The sequence below is a fragment of the Haliotis rubra genome, unplaced genomic scaffold (genome assembly GCF_003918875.1).
Source record: "Haliotis rubra isolate DU_JTF1 unplaced genomic scaffold, ASM391887v1 Scf424, whole genome shotgun sequence".
Lineage (NCBI taxonomy): Eukaryota > Metazoa > Mollusca > Gastropoda > Lepetellida > Haliotidae > Haliotis > Haliotis rubra.
The window spans coordinates 516,046-530,362 of record NW_025767107.1 but is presented as its reverse complement, the minus strand read 5'-3'; the positions used below and the strand labels follow the sequence as shown (position 1 = coordinate 530,362).

At 37.6% G+C, this 14,317-nt stretch overlaps 1 protein-coding gene across 1 annotated transcript; it reads left to right on the top strand.

Moving 5' to 3' along the window:
* Positions 1-246: 246 nt before the first annotated feature.
* Positions 247-8,401, top strand: LOC124288780 (beta-1-syntrophin-like). The gene is made up of 6 exons (XM_046725306.1): positions 247-707; positions 3,364-3,752; positions 4,962-5,104; positions 5,878-6,074; positions 6,867-7,057; positions 7,989-8,401. The coding sequence occupies exons 1-6, from the start codon at positions 257-259 to the stop codon at positions 8,079-8,081; spliced, it is 1,464 nt and encodes a 487-aa protein (XP_046581262.1). The 5' UTR covers positions 247-256; the 3' UTR covers positions 8,082-8,401.
* The last annotated feature ends 5,916 nt before the right edge of the window (positions 8,402-14,317 follow it).

Sequence of the window (14,317 nt, the reverse complement as noted above, 5' to 3'; positions counted from 1 at the left end):
TTAAATAAAATTATTGTGATTCTGTAAGCAGGGCGAGTATTGCGTAAATATATGTACATAACAGTACAGCTCACAATAGCAGACGGGAGTAGTGAGAGAGTGCGGAATGTTTACATTGCTCGCAGATGTTGTGGTAATATATGGCCAAATGCAATTACTGAAAAGCACCGTTACTCTTGAGCCACGCACCTGCTAACGTAACTTCAAGCACTGATTGCTCCCCGGTCACGTGATCCGTGTAGACAGGGAGGTCAAGATGGCGGCTGGAATAGCCAGGTCAGGAACTTTCGAAGTCTACATAAGACAACAGTGGTGTGGGGTGGATGTGACTCTAAATGAAGAGTCATTAACCCTTACACTTACAGAAAACCCAGAACAAGCGGGTGCAATCAATGGTGCGCCCGACAGTCGCCAGGGTCTTGCAAATGGCAGCCCCGAAATGCCCGAGTCTATCGCCGGTCAGAAGCGATTTGTGAAAGTAATTAAAGAAGAAACGAATGGATTGGGAATCAGCATCAAGGGCGGAAAGGAAAACAAAATGCCAATTCTTATTAGCAAGATTTTCAAAGGAATGGCAGCCGACAAAACGGAGAAACTGTATGTTGGGGACGCCATTCTGTCGGTGAACGGGGAAGACTTGAAGGAGGCAACCCATGACGAAGCTGTCAGGGCTTTGAAACGAGCCGGCAAAATAGTAGAAATGGAAGGTTTGGATATATTTTATATGTGTAACTTCAGCTTCTTAACTTCGACGATACTGCAGAATAGTGTGGCATTCGTCGTGTTTGGTGTACAATGCTTGCCAGGGTTCGGAATGCATGTAGTGATGTTTACGAGGTTATGTCTTAAGAGGATTATCTGCCCTTTATGTGTCGATGAAATATCAAGATTTGTCCTTTAGTCGAACTGCGAAATCTTTAGCTTGTTACTCGCCCGCTTTCACAATCCTGCTTCCAGAGGTCGCTATTATGTTTGTATTAGTTGCAAGTGAATGTCAGGTTTGAACATAAAACTGTGCACAGCCACGTTTCGCAGTCACTTTTTACAAAATTGATTGATGGAGAGACCTTTTGATGTGTTCTATATACTGTACTGTGCCATATGTTTAATGGGTGTTTTACAGGAACCCAGATGTGTAATTTGTTACACATTTATTTCTTTTCCAGAGACAAAATATAACCCTGACCTGCCTAACATTTGGTCATGTAGCCCTTGGAAGTGTAATAATAATAATAATAAAATGCAGATTTCTTCATGCGCCTTTTCCACGTCAGCAGATATGCTCAAGGCGCAACAATGACAGATTAAAAGAGTCTCCCACATTTATACAGCAATATGTACATGTCCAAAATAGAGTTCCTAATAATACATTGAAAACAGGTATGTTTTGAGTCCTGACTTGAATGTGGCAATACTATCAGAAACTTTCAGTTTGTATGGGAGTGAATTCCACAAGGTTGGGGCTGCATATGAAAAAGTCCTGTTTCCAAAAGTTTTAAGCTTGAAGTTTGGCACGAACAGAAACTCCTGATTGGATGATCGAAGGCAGCGCTTGTTTGAGTAAGGAGTAAGCAGGTCAGAGAGATATGGGGGAGCAAGTCCATGACGGGCCATGTAGGTCAAGCAGAGGATTTTGTAGTCGCTTCTTGCCTTGATGGGGAGCCAGTGCATCATACTCTCAAAATCCTGTGAGGAATGTTCCAGTATAAGTTGTTGACTGTCAACTGTCAAAGATTCTGATATGTCATGTATCTCTCCTTACAAAGTATTGATGATATGAACACATGATTTGAACTCTCTTTGGATACTGTGAAGGCCACATGAGTGACTGAATGTGCTTGTCAAGTTATAATCTAGCACAGACTGCGCTCATGAAAGGGAGCATTGCCATCTTGAAAGATGAAAGAATTGTCATGAACATGATGAAAGTGTCGAACAACCACTGACCACAAACTTTCCTCCAACACTGCTTGATATTTGTGGGCATTTACTCTCCCTTCCAGGAACGTCATTGTCCCTACACTCTGAAACATTAAACATTACACTTTCCAGGGGGCGGACTGAGACTTCCTAGATACAATCTTCTCCTTCCTAATCATAAGTACAGTTATCAGTTCCATTTTCTCCAGTTCCATCTTTGATTCATCACTAAACACTACCTGGTCATAGAATTTGAGTATTGGTGATCTCTGTTTCAGTTGGCATGACAAAACACATCTTTTCCTGTTGACCTTTCTAATTCTGATTGCAAACAAGCCTTTTGTGATATCCTATCTGATATAATTGATGCTGAGCAGTCCATCTGGGAAACAAAGCCAGTTTTGATTAAAATGTTGCTGATCAGCACACTTCCAGGTTGCTCAGAATCCTCAGTCTACCAGTTTGTGACTGATATTCCAGACTTCCTATCTTGTTATGGCAATGAATAACACCATGCACTACACACTTCAGTAGATACAGCAGGAAACTTATTTCTGAGCAGGATTCACCGTTCAAATGCAGGTCTATGATAACTTCACTTTTGTCCAACAACAATACATTTTCTGGACCATCATTAAATCAGTTGCAGAAATTGAAGGCTGTTAGCAGTCGACAACAAAGCACATGGTAATGATAGTTGATGACTTCATCATACGGTAGTGTTGGGAATTGGTTAAAATCTCACAATTGATGATTGGTTCATTACAACTGATCAATCATCGAAAATAATTGATTAGCGTCATTTATCAAATTCTCCTGGTTATGTTTGTTAATGCACAAAAAATATCGAAAAACCATGTAGTTCCTGGGTTTTTTTGCAAATTGCACAAAATGCATTTACAAATTTCACATCTTTAAGTTAAAAGGATGAGTAGTATGTTAGAGACATAAATTTCCTGGAGTCTTTAAGATAAATTCAATCATGACAAGGAACGAGCTTGTAGTGCTTATGAAATGTAACAGACAAAACCAACCTTGTGAAAAATGTTGTTTACGCAAACAAGTGTTCCAAAATTCATTGTGTTCGATTATGAGAAAACATTATCGATTGCTTGGCCATTTAGTCATTGCGACCAATCTTCAATTATTTCAATTAATCGGACCACCACTGTCATATGGTTGGACAAATTTCACATCACATCAATTCATGGTGGAAAATGCACAGAATGCAATGTTCCCATGTTGAACCTACGATGTCTCAAGTGTCGATTATTTATGGCATGATACTGTCTGTTGCTCAGCACTGACCCTGTTACAGTAGTTTATTAGTCGATAGAAAACACTAGAGAAGTAAGCATATGAATTATTTATATGATGGAGTATTATTTTGAAAAACTTTAGCCTATTTACTTTATTTACCATTTATAATTTCTTTCATTTCAGTAAAATATTTAAGAGAAGTTACACCATATTTCAAGAAATCGTCTCCTCTGAATGAACTTGGATGGGGATCACATCCAGATCCCCCCAAAGAAACAGTCAAAACGTCCAGCTGGTCAGAAACGAAAACTATACCACTGAAAATGTGCTACCTCTGTCGGAACCTTAGTATATCTGACCTCGAACAAAAAGTTCTGGAACTGCATTCACCAGATGGAAAAAGCTCCTGCATTCTCCGATTCTCAGACCCTCTCACTGCCAGTGACTGGTTTAATGCGATTCATTCTAATGTTACTATGCTAACCCAACAAGCCATAGCAGAGGCCAACCAGATCACAATTTCAGCACCAAACCAAGGGGAGATAATGCATATGGGATGGCTCTCTGAACAGGTGATGATACTGGAATTTGTTACTTTAGAACTTGAATGATGCATGTACATACATCTAACATCATGATACATCAAGGTTTGAAACAGTTATAAATAATGTCTTAGATTGATTGAGATTAATAGACAACATATTTCTAAATAAGTTACTTTTATTGTGGCTGCCAAAAGTAAGATGGGTGCATCAAAAGCAGGAAATGTCATATGTGTGTTTTTATGGTTTAGTGTATCCTGCTAGCCTGAGGTACTGACACTCTTCTCAGTCCTTCTTCACATTGTTGCCAGTAAATAATCACATCAAGCCTCCAAGATGAGATTTTCCACATGACCAAGTAGCCCAAGCTTGTCTCTTATGTTCAGGATCTGTATGGAGGCAGACTCTAAAGTTCATTTAATGATACTCTGGATTGAAAATCTGTTTCACCTTATCAATAAATCCAGAATCTTCAGTCACTTTGGTTTAATACCTCTTTTCAGTGTTCAGAATTGTGGACCGAATAACAAGTTCACAAATGTCCAATTTAAAAAATATTCTTTCATCATCTGTATTATTTGTCAAGGAGATAATTTGCTTTGTGTACATACTGGACAAGAGTGAGTGAGTGAGTTTAGTTTTACTGAAAATCAGTGATGACGTCAGGTGTTCGCAAAAGGTTACGCATGCATGTGGTAAAGGTACGCATGTCCTTCCCTACATGTTACACTGACCACTCACATAATTTGCATGAAATAGAGTTTGTTGCTTCACATTAGTTAGTGAGTGAGTTTAGTTTTACGCCACGCCGCACTCAGCAATATTCCAGCTATATGGGCGGTCTGTAAATAATCAAGTCTGGACCAGACAATCCAGTGATCAACAGCATGAGCATCGATCTGCACAGTTGGGTACCGATGACATGTGTCAACCAAGTCAGCGAGCCTGACCACCCGATCCTGTTAGTCGCTTCTTTACAGGACAAGAAGTGCTTTTTAACCTTAAATCCTAGTTTGATTTCAAATTTTTAAGTGAAATTTTGATTCAGTTGAACTGTATTTTTATAAATGACATTTCTATTTTAATTTAGTGATACCACTGTTGATATTTCAATGTAGTCAAATGGTGACTGAAAAAATATGCTGCCAGTTGGAAATTTCAGTTGCTTTGTGTCCAAATTAGTTCCGCTTTGGGTCCTGAGACACTCTCCCTGACTCTGGCGAGTTCTTCTATTTGTAGCTAACAAATGAGCAGGGAAGCCCTAGCTGGAAGCCAGTGTTCATAGCTTTGACGGACAAGGATCTCCTACTGTATGACACTGCACCCTGGAGCAAGGAGGAGTGGGCCACACCCTTCCAGAGCCACCCACTCCTGGCAACCAGGTACATGATATTCTATATGTCCTTCTACTTGACAGGAATAATGTTTTAAGGAATGTGGGTCACACCCTTCCAGAGCCACCCATTATTTGCAACCAGGTACATGATATACTACACATCCTTCTACCTGATAGGATAATGTATGGTTCCTGGCATAAATATGGTAATTACTGCATAACCATGGTGTTATAGACGGAATGTCAACAGGCTAGCAACATATGGCACCAGGGGCCCGATCCACAAAGTGCTCGTTCCACTACGTCATTCGTAATCCTATGATAAATTATATGGCTGCAGTAGCTTGTAAAACTACAAACACTTTGTGGATTGGGACTAAGGGATTAAACAAAGTCCAAACAAAAATAGAATAATTAAAATGTTGCAGTAATAGTTGCTGGCTTTGGTTCATGTCTCGGCTTGATTATGAGAAACAAATTATGGAAAAAGATTGTGAAATAGATAAATTTTGATAAGATTCAAATTGTTAGCACTGGCATTCATCAGGATTCACAGTTAAAGTTGACAATTTTGCGTTTTCAGGATGAAAACTTAATAAAGTAACGCATTTCTCCAGCTTTTTATCATTTTTTAGCCATAGTCACTTTCATAGTCATGATATGGCTAAAATACTGCCGATTTGACTTTAAATGTTAGCTCACTCACTCACTCACTTACTCATTCACTCACGTCTTTCCCAAACTGAGTAACTGATGTGATATCAGTTTCAGATTTACAATGATGGTTTGTTAGATTTGTCAGATCTCTTGACCCTGCAGGTTGGTACACTCAGGGAGGCAGAGCAATCTCATCACCGGGGACGATGTCCTGACGTTTGGCACCCGTTCTGGGACAAGGAATGGCGTGGAAACACACATCTTCCGTGTGGAGACACAGCGAGACTTGGCATTCTGGTCCCGTGCTCTGGTGCAGGGCTCCCACGGAGCTGCTGTCCTCGTGAAGGAAGTCACTTGTCGTGAGTAGTGCCAGGAAGACATTGTTAAATCTGACAAACCAATTTAATGTCTCTTTTTGCAACATAAGTTCAGTCAAGAAGTTGTGATGTATTTAATCATATGGGTTTTTTTTAGCCTTGTTGTGTCTTTATCTTTCATGGAGGACTAAGGTCGTCATTTTGGATAAGGTGACCTAGTTCCCTGTTCAGAGTTGAATCTGTTACCTGACTAGTACAGGCACATGTGAAGGCATGCTTCCACACATAGATACACACAGTGACAGACAGATGCACACACTCACGCATGCACACAAACTGAAGTGAGGCTCTGGGACATTGCCATACGATGATGCACACAGATGCATGTTCCACAGAATCCAACTTGAAGAGAACACCAAAGGAAAGCAGAAGTTATCTCCCCATTCTCTTTGCACATGCTGCAAATGTTTAAGTCTGAGAGAGAGAGAGCAATCATCTTGAATGCAGCGTTACACCAACTCAGCTTGCCATTCCTCACCCTAGCTAAACTCAAATTGTCTCGCCTTGCATCACTTAGCTTTGCTTCACCACATATAACCTCACCTTGCCATACATGACCTCAACTCGACTAGATTCCTCACCACAGCCATAGCCTAGTGGTTAAAGCCTCGTCACGCCGAGGACCGGGTTTGAATCCCTACATGGGTACAATGTGTGAAGCCCATTTCTGGTGTCCCCTCCGTGATGTTGCTGGAATATTGCTAAAAGCTCAAAACCAACACTCAGACACTCAGATTCCTCACCACAGCTCAGCTCAACTCACTGATATTTCAGCTGTGACATGGCAAGGAAAGAAAGCAAAGTTGTGCCTGAACTTTGACACAGGCTTCACATTGATAGAGGACAAGGGAAGCGATGAAATCCAATCAACCATCCTGTGGAACTACCCGTTTGAGAGACTGAGGATGTCTGCTGATGATGGGCACCGACTGCTGTGGCTGGACTTGGGTGAAGATGGAGAACAGGTATCCAGATAATGTCATGTTGAGGGTTAACATTTAAACCCTGTCAACTATGTCTTCATTGTGTTGTTTGTACAGTCACATAAAGTGCGTGTTGCGTCAAATACGCAGGAATCCCGCGTCATGTAAAACCCTGTTTTCTCCAACATTTGGCATGGTATAACTGATGTACTGCTCAAAGTATAATAACTGTCTCACTCACTCACTCGTAACATGTGTGATATATTGCAGTCAGTACTAAAGAGTAATGATTAGTGGTGTTCTGATGATCAAAAATAATTGAAAATCGATCAAAATAAGAATTAAAAATGATGATCGATTGTAAAAAAACATATTTTGCAATTAATCGGGAATTTGATTGTTTTGGTATAACACACCTAAATGAATTAAGCTAACCATTAAATTTGAAGAATATTCACGAACAAACATGCGCTCAAGAACGTAATTCACGTGTCTTTCTTGTATGTGTACATTTCATTGCATGACAGTATTGTTTATTAGTTATAAAAATATTAATTAGAAAAAACCTGGGGAAATATCCATATGATTGGTGATTTCATTAAAAATGTATATTTTTTCGATTATAATCGATAATCGTTCACCTCAAGTCCTCCGATAATCGATAGTGGTTTTGGTTTCCGATGCCCAACACTAGTAATGATTGTTATACAGGTCTTTTGAATGAAAGTGTAGATGATTTAAGCCAATGTGAGTTTTATAATCACAGCAAAAATATAACCAGAACTGTTTCTTTGCTCTTTGCATAAGTATGAATCATATCTACACAGTTACATCATAACTAAACATAACTAAAGAACCAGGTCAATTTCTGCATATTATATCATTTTGGTGAAAACCAAAGACAAAAGATATCTTGTGTATTTTTCATTGTCTCAGAATGTGACTAACAACCATTTTATGTTTCTTATTACAGGAACTGGATTTGAATACATGTCCAAAGCCAATGGTGTTTGTTCTTCATACATTCTTGTCATCCAAGGTTGCCAGATTGGGTCTCATTGCATAATAAGTGTCTCACCATAAAATCAATAGGAGAAAGTGAACAACCCTGTAGTACAGAAGTGCAGGTCATCTGTGGCTGTGTACAGGAATGTAATAGGATCTTAATCCTCCTTCATCAGAGTGATCTTATTGAAATCTTTTTACAAGATATTTTACTATCATGGTATTACAGTGATTTTTTGTTCCTACCCAGGTGATATTATTTGGTGAGAGGAAACAGGTGAATCGAAACAAATGGATTGCTCCCTGATAATAGGGATTTGTTATTTAGAGTTCAATTGTACTTTTTGTTTATGTATTCTCAAACCATTTTTATTTGTAATGTGAGGAGGAATATGAACAAAAATTGATCCTGATATTTTTCTCTAGGCAGAAAAACCTGATTTTATAGATTTTTCTCAAAACCAAGATTTATTTAAGAGTGTATTCTTAGCATTTATTCATCAATGCTATTAAATTTTTTGGCTGGAGAAAATACAAATAAGTATTTGTGGCCTATTGTTTGTCTTCAGTTTTACCTTAAACCTTATAGAGGCATAGCTAGTATCCTTTACTATTTGTATTGATTAATATCGATTTCTACTCGTTTATTCAATGCAGTTCGCGGATTGTTCCAGCTACTTTTACGCTCATGAAACCTGTAATGATTTGTAGATTACGCTTTTTTCTTGCCTCCGACCACATGTAATATGCCCTAGTTGTTCTATCACTGCAAAGGCGACTTCACGCTTGCAGTTACTGCATTAATTTATCTCATTCTGCATTTAATAAATATCATCTTTATGCCTTAAGACGCATGCAGATAGATCATCACGCAAACAAGGGCAAACATGGCAGAGAGTCCAGATATCTCTTCCAGTCAGCTGTTAGCGATCGACCTCTCCCGCCTGGTGTTCCTTGCCAGAGACTTCGCGGCAGAGTGAACGGGACGCAGTCCGTTAATTCGGGAAGAAACGACCGCCTCCCAGACATCCCGTCATTGCAATTGCTTGTGTTTTTATCAACTGCTGCTTAATTTCATCGAAACAACAATCAACCCAGAGATCTTTCATATTATACAAATCCACAGGTCCAAATGTTTCATATTTACATAATATTTCTTTTAATTAAGCACCAGTTTTCAAAAGAACTTAAAGGTTTTCATTGCTTTTATTGTCTTCTTTACAATTTGCATACTCTTTAAGTATGTTTAGTTTATGAAAGTGTCGCATGTGTCTGCTGTTGTTACCTGCCTGCCAATAGTGTTCATGTCAGATTCCGTGTTCAAATAATATCCTGAAAATGATAGCTGCATTCTTATTTTTTGTGTGCATAATATTTCATTTTGATCTGGAATTACCTCCCTTTAGACCTGTTGATACTAAATCTTTTAAAAATTCTATCTTTTATGCTCAGATATGATACCCCTCTGCAAGAAGAGGGGCTGTTGGGTGGCCTAGTGGTTAAAGCATTTAATTGTCATGCGAAGACCCAGGTTCGATTCCCCTCTTATCAGAGAAAAAACGTTTGACATTAATGGGTTTGCCTAATACCTATCCTAAGACTGACAGAAAAGGTACTTACGTGTTCTTTCTAATTAACTTTTGGTTGTGACTATAATTTATGACTTTATCAAATATATTTACATATTTTATTTGTAGTGATTTTGGAAACAGATCTTAATGTGACAGTGACTTGTCCATGCTTGATTATTAAAATTCAGAACATATTTATTTACACTTTATTAATTGTCTAAGGGAGAAGACTACTTTCAAATGTCTAGCTGTATTTCTTTGTTTGTTTTATATAAGGGTGTATTTTAAGAAATTGGCACAAGTAAACCAAGCTGAGTAGTAAGCATGTTCAAAATGTCTTGCCTAAAGGCTATATCAGCATGTTAGAAACAAAATGAGCATGAAGTCTTTGATGGCATTTAAAAGTGATACACATAGAATGTGACAATTTATGGATGTCAATTTCTTTGTTATGAGGAACTTAACATTTCGGAGTATATTCTTACTCCTTCATCAAGAAATCAGCATGTAAAATATTAATGGTAGCAGGCTGTATTCAAAATGTTTTTACCTCATGTAGACCAACCCCAATTATTATGCTGACAATTTTGAAATGATGTTAAGCCCATTTCTGGTGTCCCCTGCCGTGATATTGCTGGAATATTGCTAAAGGCGGCGAAAACTAAACTCAGTCAGTCAGTTGAAATGATCACTTTACCAACTTTGGATGAATATAGATTAGCAGCCTCTTTTGTGTATAAATACAAACATATATTCAGTTTCAAGAGAATTGAAGAATGAAATAGTCTGTAGAAATAATTTTTGAAGCAGGTAATATAAGAGAACAAAGATTATTTTTGTTTTATTCCCAGTAACCATTTCTCTAGAAATGCTATTTTTGTCATTGAAACTGGTATTATTCCCTGTGTATCTGAAGCTTTAACAAGTTACCAGATAGTGCTTCAATATCCATGAGGGTATTTGCTCGCCAAAGAATATCCCTTTGCCTTATCGTATCCCGCTTGTGTTCTGTTGTGCGTGTTCCTGTTTATAAACATCTACAATACTTCATGGGTTTGTATGCAACATTCTCCCATCACCATGAATATGTTAACTGTGTTGGTCGGTAGCCTAGTGGTTAAAGTGTTCAATTGTTATGCAAGGCACAAGATTGATTCCCCAGTACAGTGAATTGTCTGCCCAATGACATTTTATTTGAAATCCGAAAGTAGTGTATCATATTAGTGTTTGACTTTAATTACAAACTTAATTACTACTCTGCATAGTGGTCATGTTCACAGGTGATGGTGGAACTTAGTGAAGACACTCATGAAGTGTTGACGAGGATCTGTGATTGGAGATAGTGTCTTGTATTGTCATTGAAAGGGCAAAACTTGTAATTCAGAGAAATATTTGACATTATTTTATTGTGTAGGATATAAGCATGCATCTATTTTGTATTTAGAGATAAAGAACTATTTAGCTGCTGTAATATAATCAACATAGTATAAATGAAATACCAGTTATGCTGGAGCCATCTTCAGTCTGATTCAGCATGAGCGATGCCTCTAATTATTTTTTTAAAGTGAAGGTATGCAAAAAATTACACTTTAATAGAATATTTGGTGTTTCTTGTTTTATAGCATGTGTTTAATTTTTTTATTTTTTAAAATTTGATTTGAACTATGTTTATCACAACAAAGACCAAATGTCTTTTTGGTTCTGAGAGTGAAAGTGGCACTCGTATTGATATGACTGGAGAGGTATATGGATTCATAATTTTACGAGCTTCTTCTCATAATGTTCTTGTGAAATTCCTCTTGATTTTAGAAGTTCATTTTGGTTTTGAATTTTTTTGTTATTTGTGAAAAACCTTCACTGCCTGCGTGTGCCATTATGGAATATTTTGCTGCACTTCATGTAAGCAATTTTGTGTTGTGACCCAGAGCATGTGTTGGGTGTGTTTATTACGTTCTGTAGTCAAAATGTAAATAAGTTGGCTTTCTGCTTATGCTGTGAATTTTTTCAAGTAGAAAATATTTAAATTATTTGTGCACTGTGAACATAAAATGCATTGTTTAAATTAGAAAGTTCAATATTTACACAAATATTTAATTTCAGTATAGTTATCGATATATCTCAAAAATCATAACTATAATCATACGTAATTGTTTCTGTTATGCACCTCTGTTACATATCTTACAGTAGCCAGTTCTCTCAGTAGCAGCTGTTGGTATAGTTGACCTATATATACTATTGTATATGAAATAATATGGAACTATCATGTATTTTGAAGGCTTATATATGCTTAAATCAATCAAGTCCAAATATGGTGCTGAACTACATGTAGCATGTGATTGTTGTAAGTCTCACTGTATGTATTCAGGTATTTATTATATTGTGTTGGTTATACAATGTATTGTAGTGAGGAAAACAGTATGACCAGAACTGATGACCCCTAGAGCAGAGATAGATCTTGGCCGCAGTGTTATGTCTCAGGACAATTCTACAAAGTAGGAGTTGTCTTTCAGTGGCATTTAGAAGTTGTACATTGATGTCCAAGATATTTTTATGGATTAAACTTCTTTATAACTTCCCTCACGACGTTTGAAGACCATTCCAGGTGAACTGATGAAGGGACCTGGAATGGTCTCGAAACGTCATGAGGGAAGTTCACCTGATGAAGGGACCTGGTATGGTCTCGAAACGTCATGAGGGAAATTATAAAGAAGTTTAATCCATAAAAATATCTTGGACATCAAAGTCGGAGTTGTTACATTCTTTCTGTTTCTAAGAACTTAAGAAAGGTATGATACTTTATGGATAACAACTTCTATATTATGTTATGATGTGGGCGATTGGGGTAGCCTATGTTATGATGTGACATTTCGGTGTAGATTCTTGCTTGACAACGGTATTAGAATCTATACCGAAACATCGCATCATAATATAATAAAGAAGTTGTTATCCATAAGGTTTCGTACTTATCTTGTTATTCAAATTCTAAAATGCCAATCAAGCAGATCTAGGAACTTACCTCAGTAGTTTTGGGTGTTTATGCAAGCATGAATTTGAAAAAGATGTGCACACTGAAAATGTGTATGGAAATGTCCGCCATTAAAGTTAATGAGAAGGATGTTGCCAAAGCAGCCAGTGTTGAGGTTTGTCAACATCCTGGGGAAATATTGTGTCTTTCAAGCAGAGTATCCTACAGTTAGTCATTAGGTTGTCATTACTGCATCTATAGATGCATCTGTCTCCAAGATTTATCTCTACTGGCCAATGATTCCAACTGTCGTCAACTGGTCTGGTGATACTGGATATCATAATCAATATGTATCACCCATGTTGGACAAATATACCGGTCTTTACTTTCGACAGAACTTCTGTCATTGTTTCATGTTCCCTTGTAAGAACAGTGTCAAAAGTTAGTTTATCTTTTCCATGTGTATTCATTGGAAATGGGGGGAGGGGTGTGTGTGTGAGGAGGAGGGATGTGGTTTGTTTAGCATAGTGGTTAAAGCATTCACTTGTCACGCCAAAGACCCGGGTTCGATTCCCCACATGGGTACAACGTGGTAACCCCTGTATTGCTGGAATATTGCTAAACTCAACCACTCATTGGAAATGGATACCTGCCTGATAAGAAGATGATGAAGAGACTTGAATGGAGTAACTGTTTTCTAAATACCATAGGTTTTGGTCTGTAAGAGATTGTGTTACTGGGTAAAGTGTGATAAACATCTTTATGCATGCCAGAAAATGTTGACTCACTGAACACAAATAAGATGAATGGAAAAGACATACTAACTTTTGAAATAGCATCATGGATGGTAAAAATGTCAAAGATTGCAAATGTCAGCGCAGTTATCTCCCTTGTAACTGATCCCGCCATCTTGATGGACAGTATATTGTGACAGCATTGGTGATACAGTGTAAAGATATATATTCCCATGTTATACGTATTTACTCCACTAGTCAATCAATGAATTTATTGTTCAGATCGTTGTGTTTCATACTATTTGTTTAGTATTATGTGTTTTGCTTTTGTGTTGTTTTGGTTTGGTATTTCGGGACCCAACATTTCATCTTCAGAGGTAGGGATCTGGGATGTTCATGCAAGACTATTTTGGGGTCATCCTATGAATACATGCAGTTTACAAAATATGTTTTAATATGAATGTAAGAAGAATGGTTTTCTGTGACAGTGAATTTTGAGTTGATATGGTGATGTACCTTTTTTCCATTATTTTACTTTGCCTTCTTCAGAAATGAAATGGACAGTTCCTCATCAACCTGTAAGACTTGATTAATGTTTTCAGATTTTTCAAGAATATAGTTCTGTTTGAAAGTGTGTTTTTCTTTTCTACTTAGAGTCTGTTTTTGAGGTGTTACCATTTTGGAGTGTTCATATGAATCACACTGAATGTAAGCCATCCCTATGGCAAGGGTTTTACTGCAGTCTGTCATGTTTGTGATTTATGGATTTATATATTATACATGATTATGCATGGTCGGGTTGTGCCAAAACCACCACACAACCTCCTTACAATCATAATTCCGAACAATATCATTGAAATCAGGTACGCTACATCGATATGATATCTCTCTGGAAAGGGTGTATACAAATACCTTTGCAGAAAGGAATCCTCCAGTTAACAGATCTGGCCCCGATTTCTCGAAACAAACTTAAGTTTTTACTCAAATTTCAAACTGAGTTTGACAATTTTAAACAGCTGAAGTTTTA

Bases quoted from the DNA above. Each gene is read 5' to 3' on its own strand.
- LOC124288780 (XM_046725306.1), top strand. From the start codon at position 257: ATGGCGGCTGGAATAGCCAGGTCAGGAACTTTCGAAGTCTACATAAGA. The intron at 708-3,363 runs GTTTGGATATAT...CTTTCATTTCAG, and splicing joins CAAAATAGTAGAAATGGAAG to TAAAATATTTAAGAGAAGTT. The intron at 6,075-6,866 runs GTGAGTAGTGCC...CTGATATTTCAG, and splicing joins CGTGAAGGAAGTCACTTGTC to CTGTGACATGGCAAGGAAAG.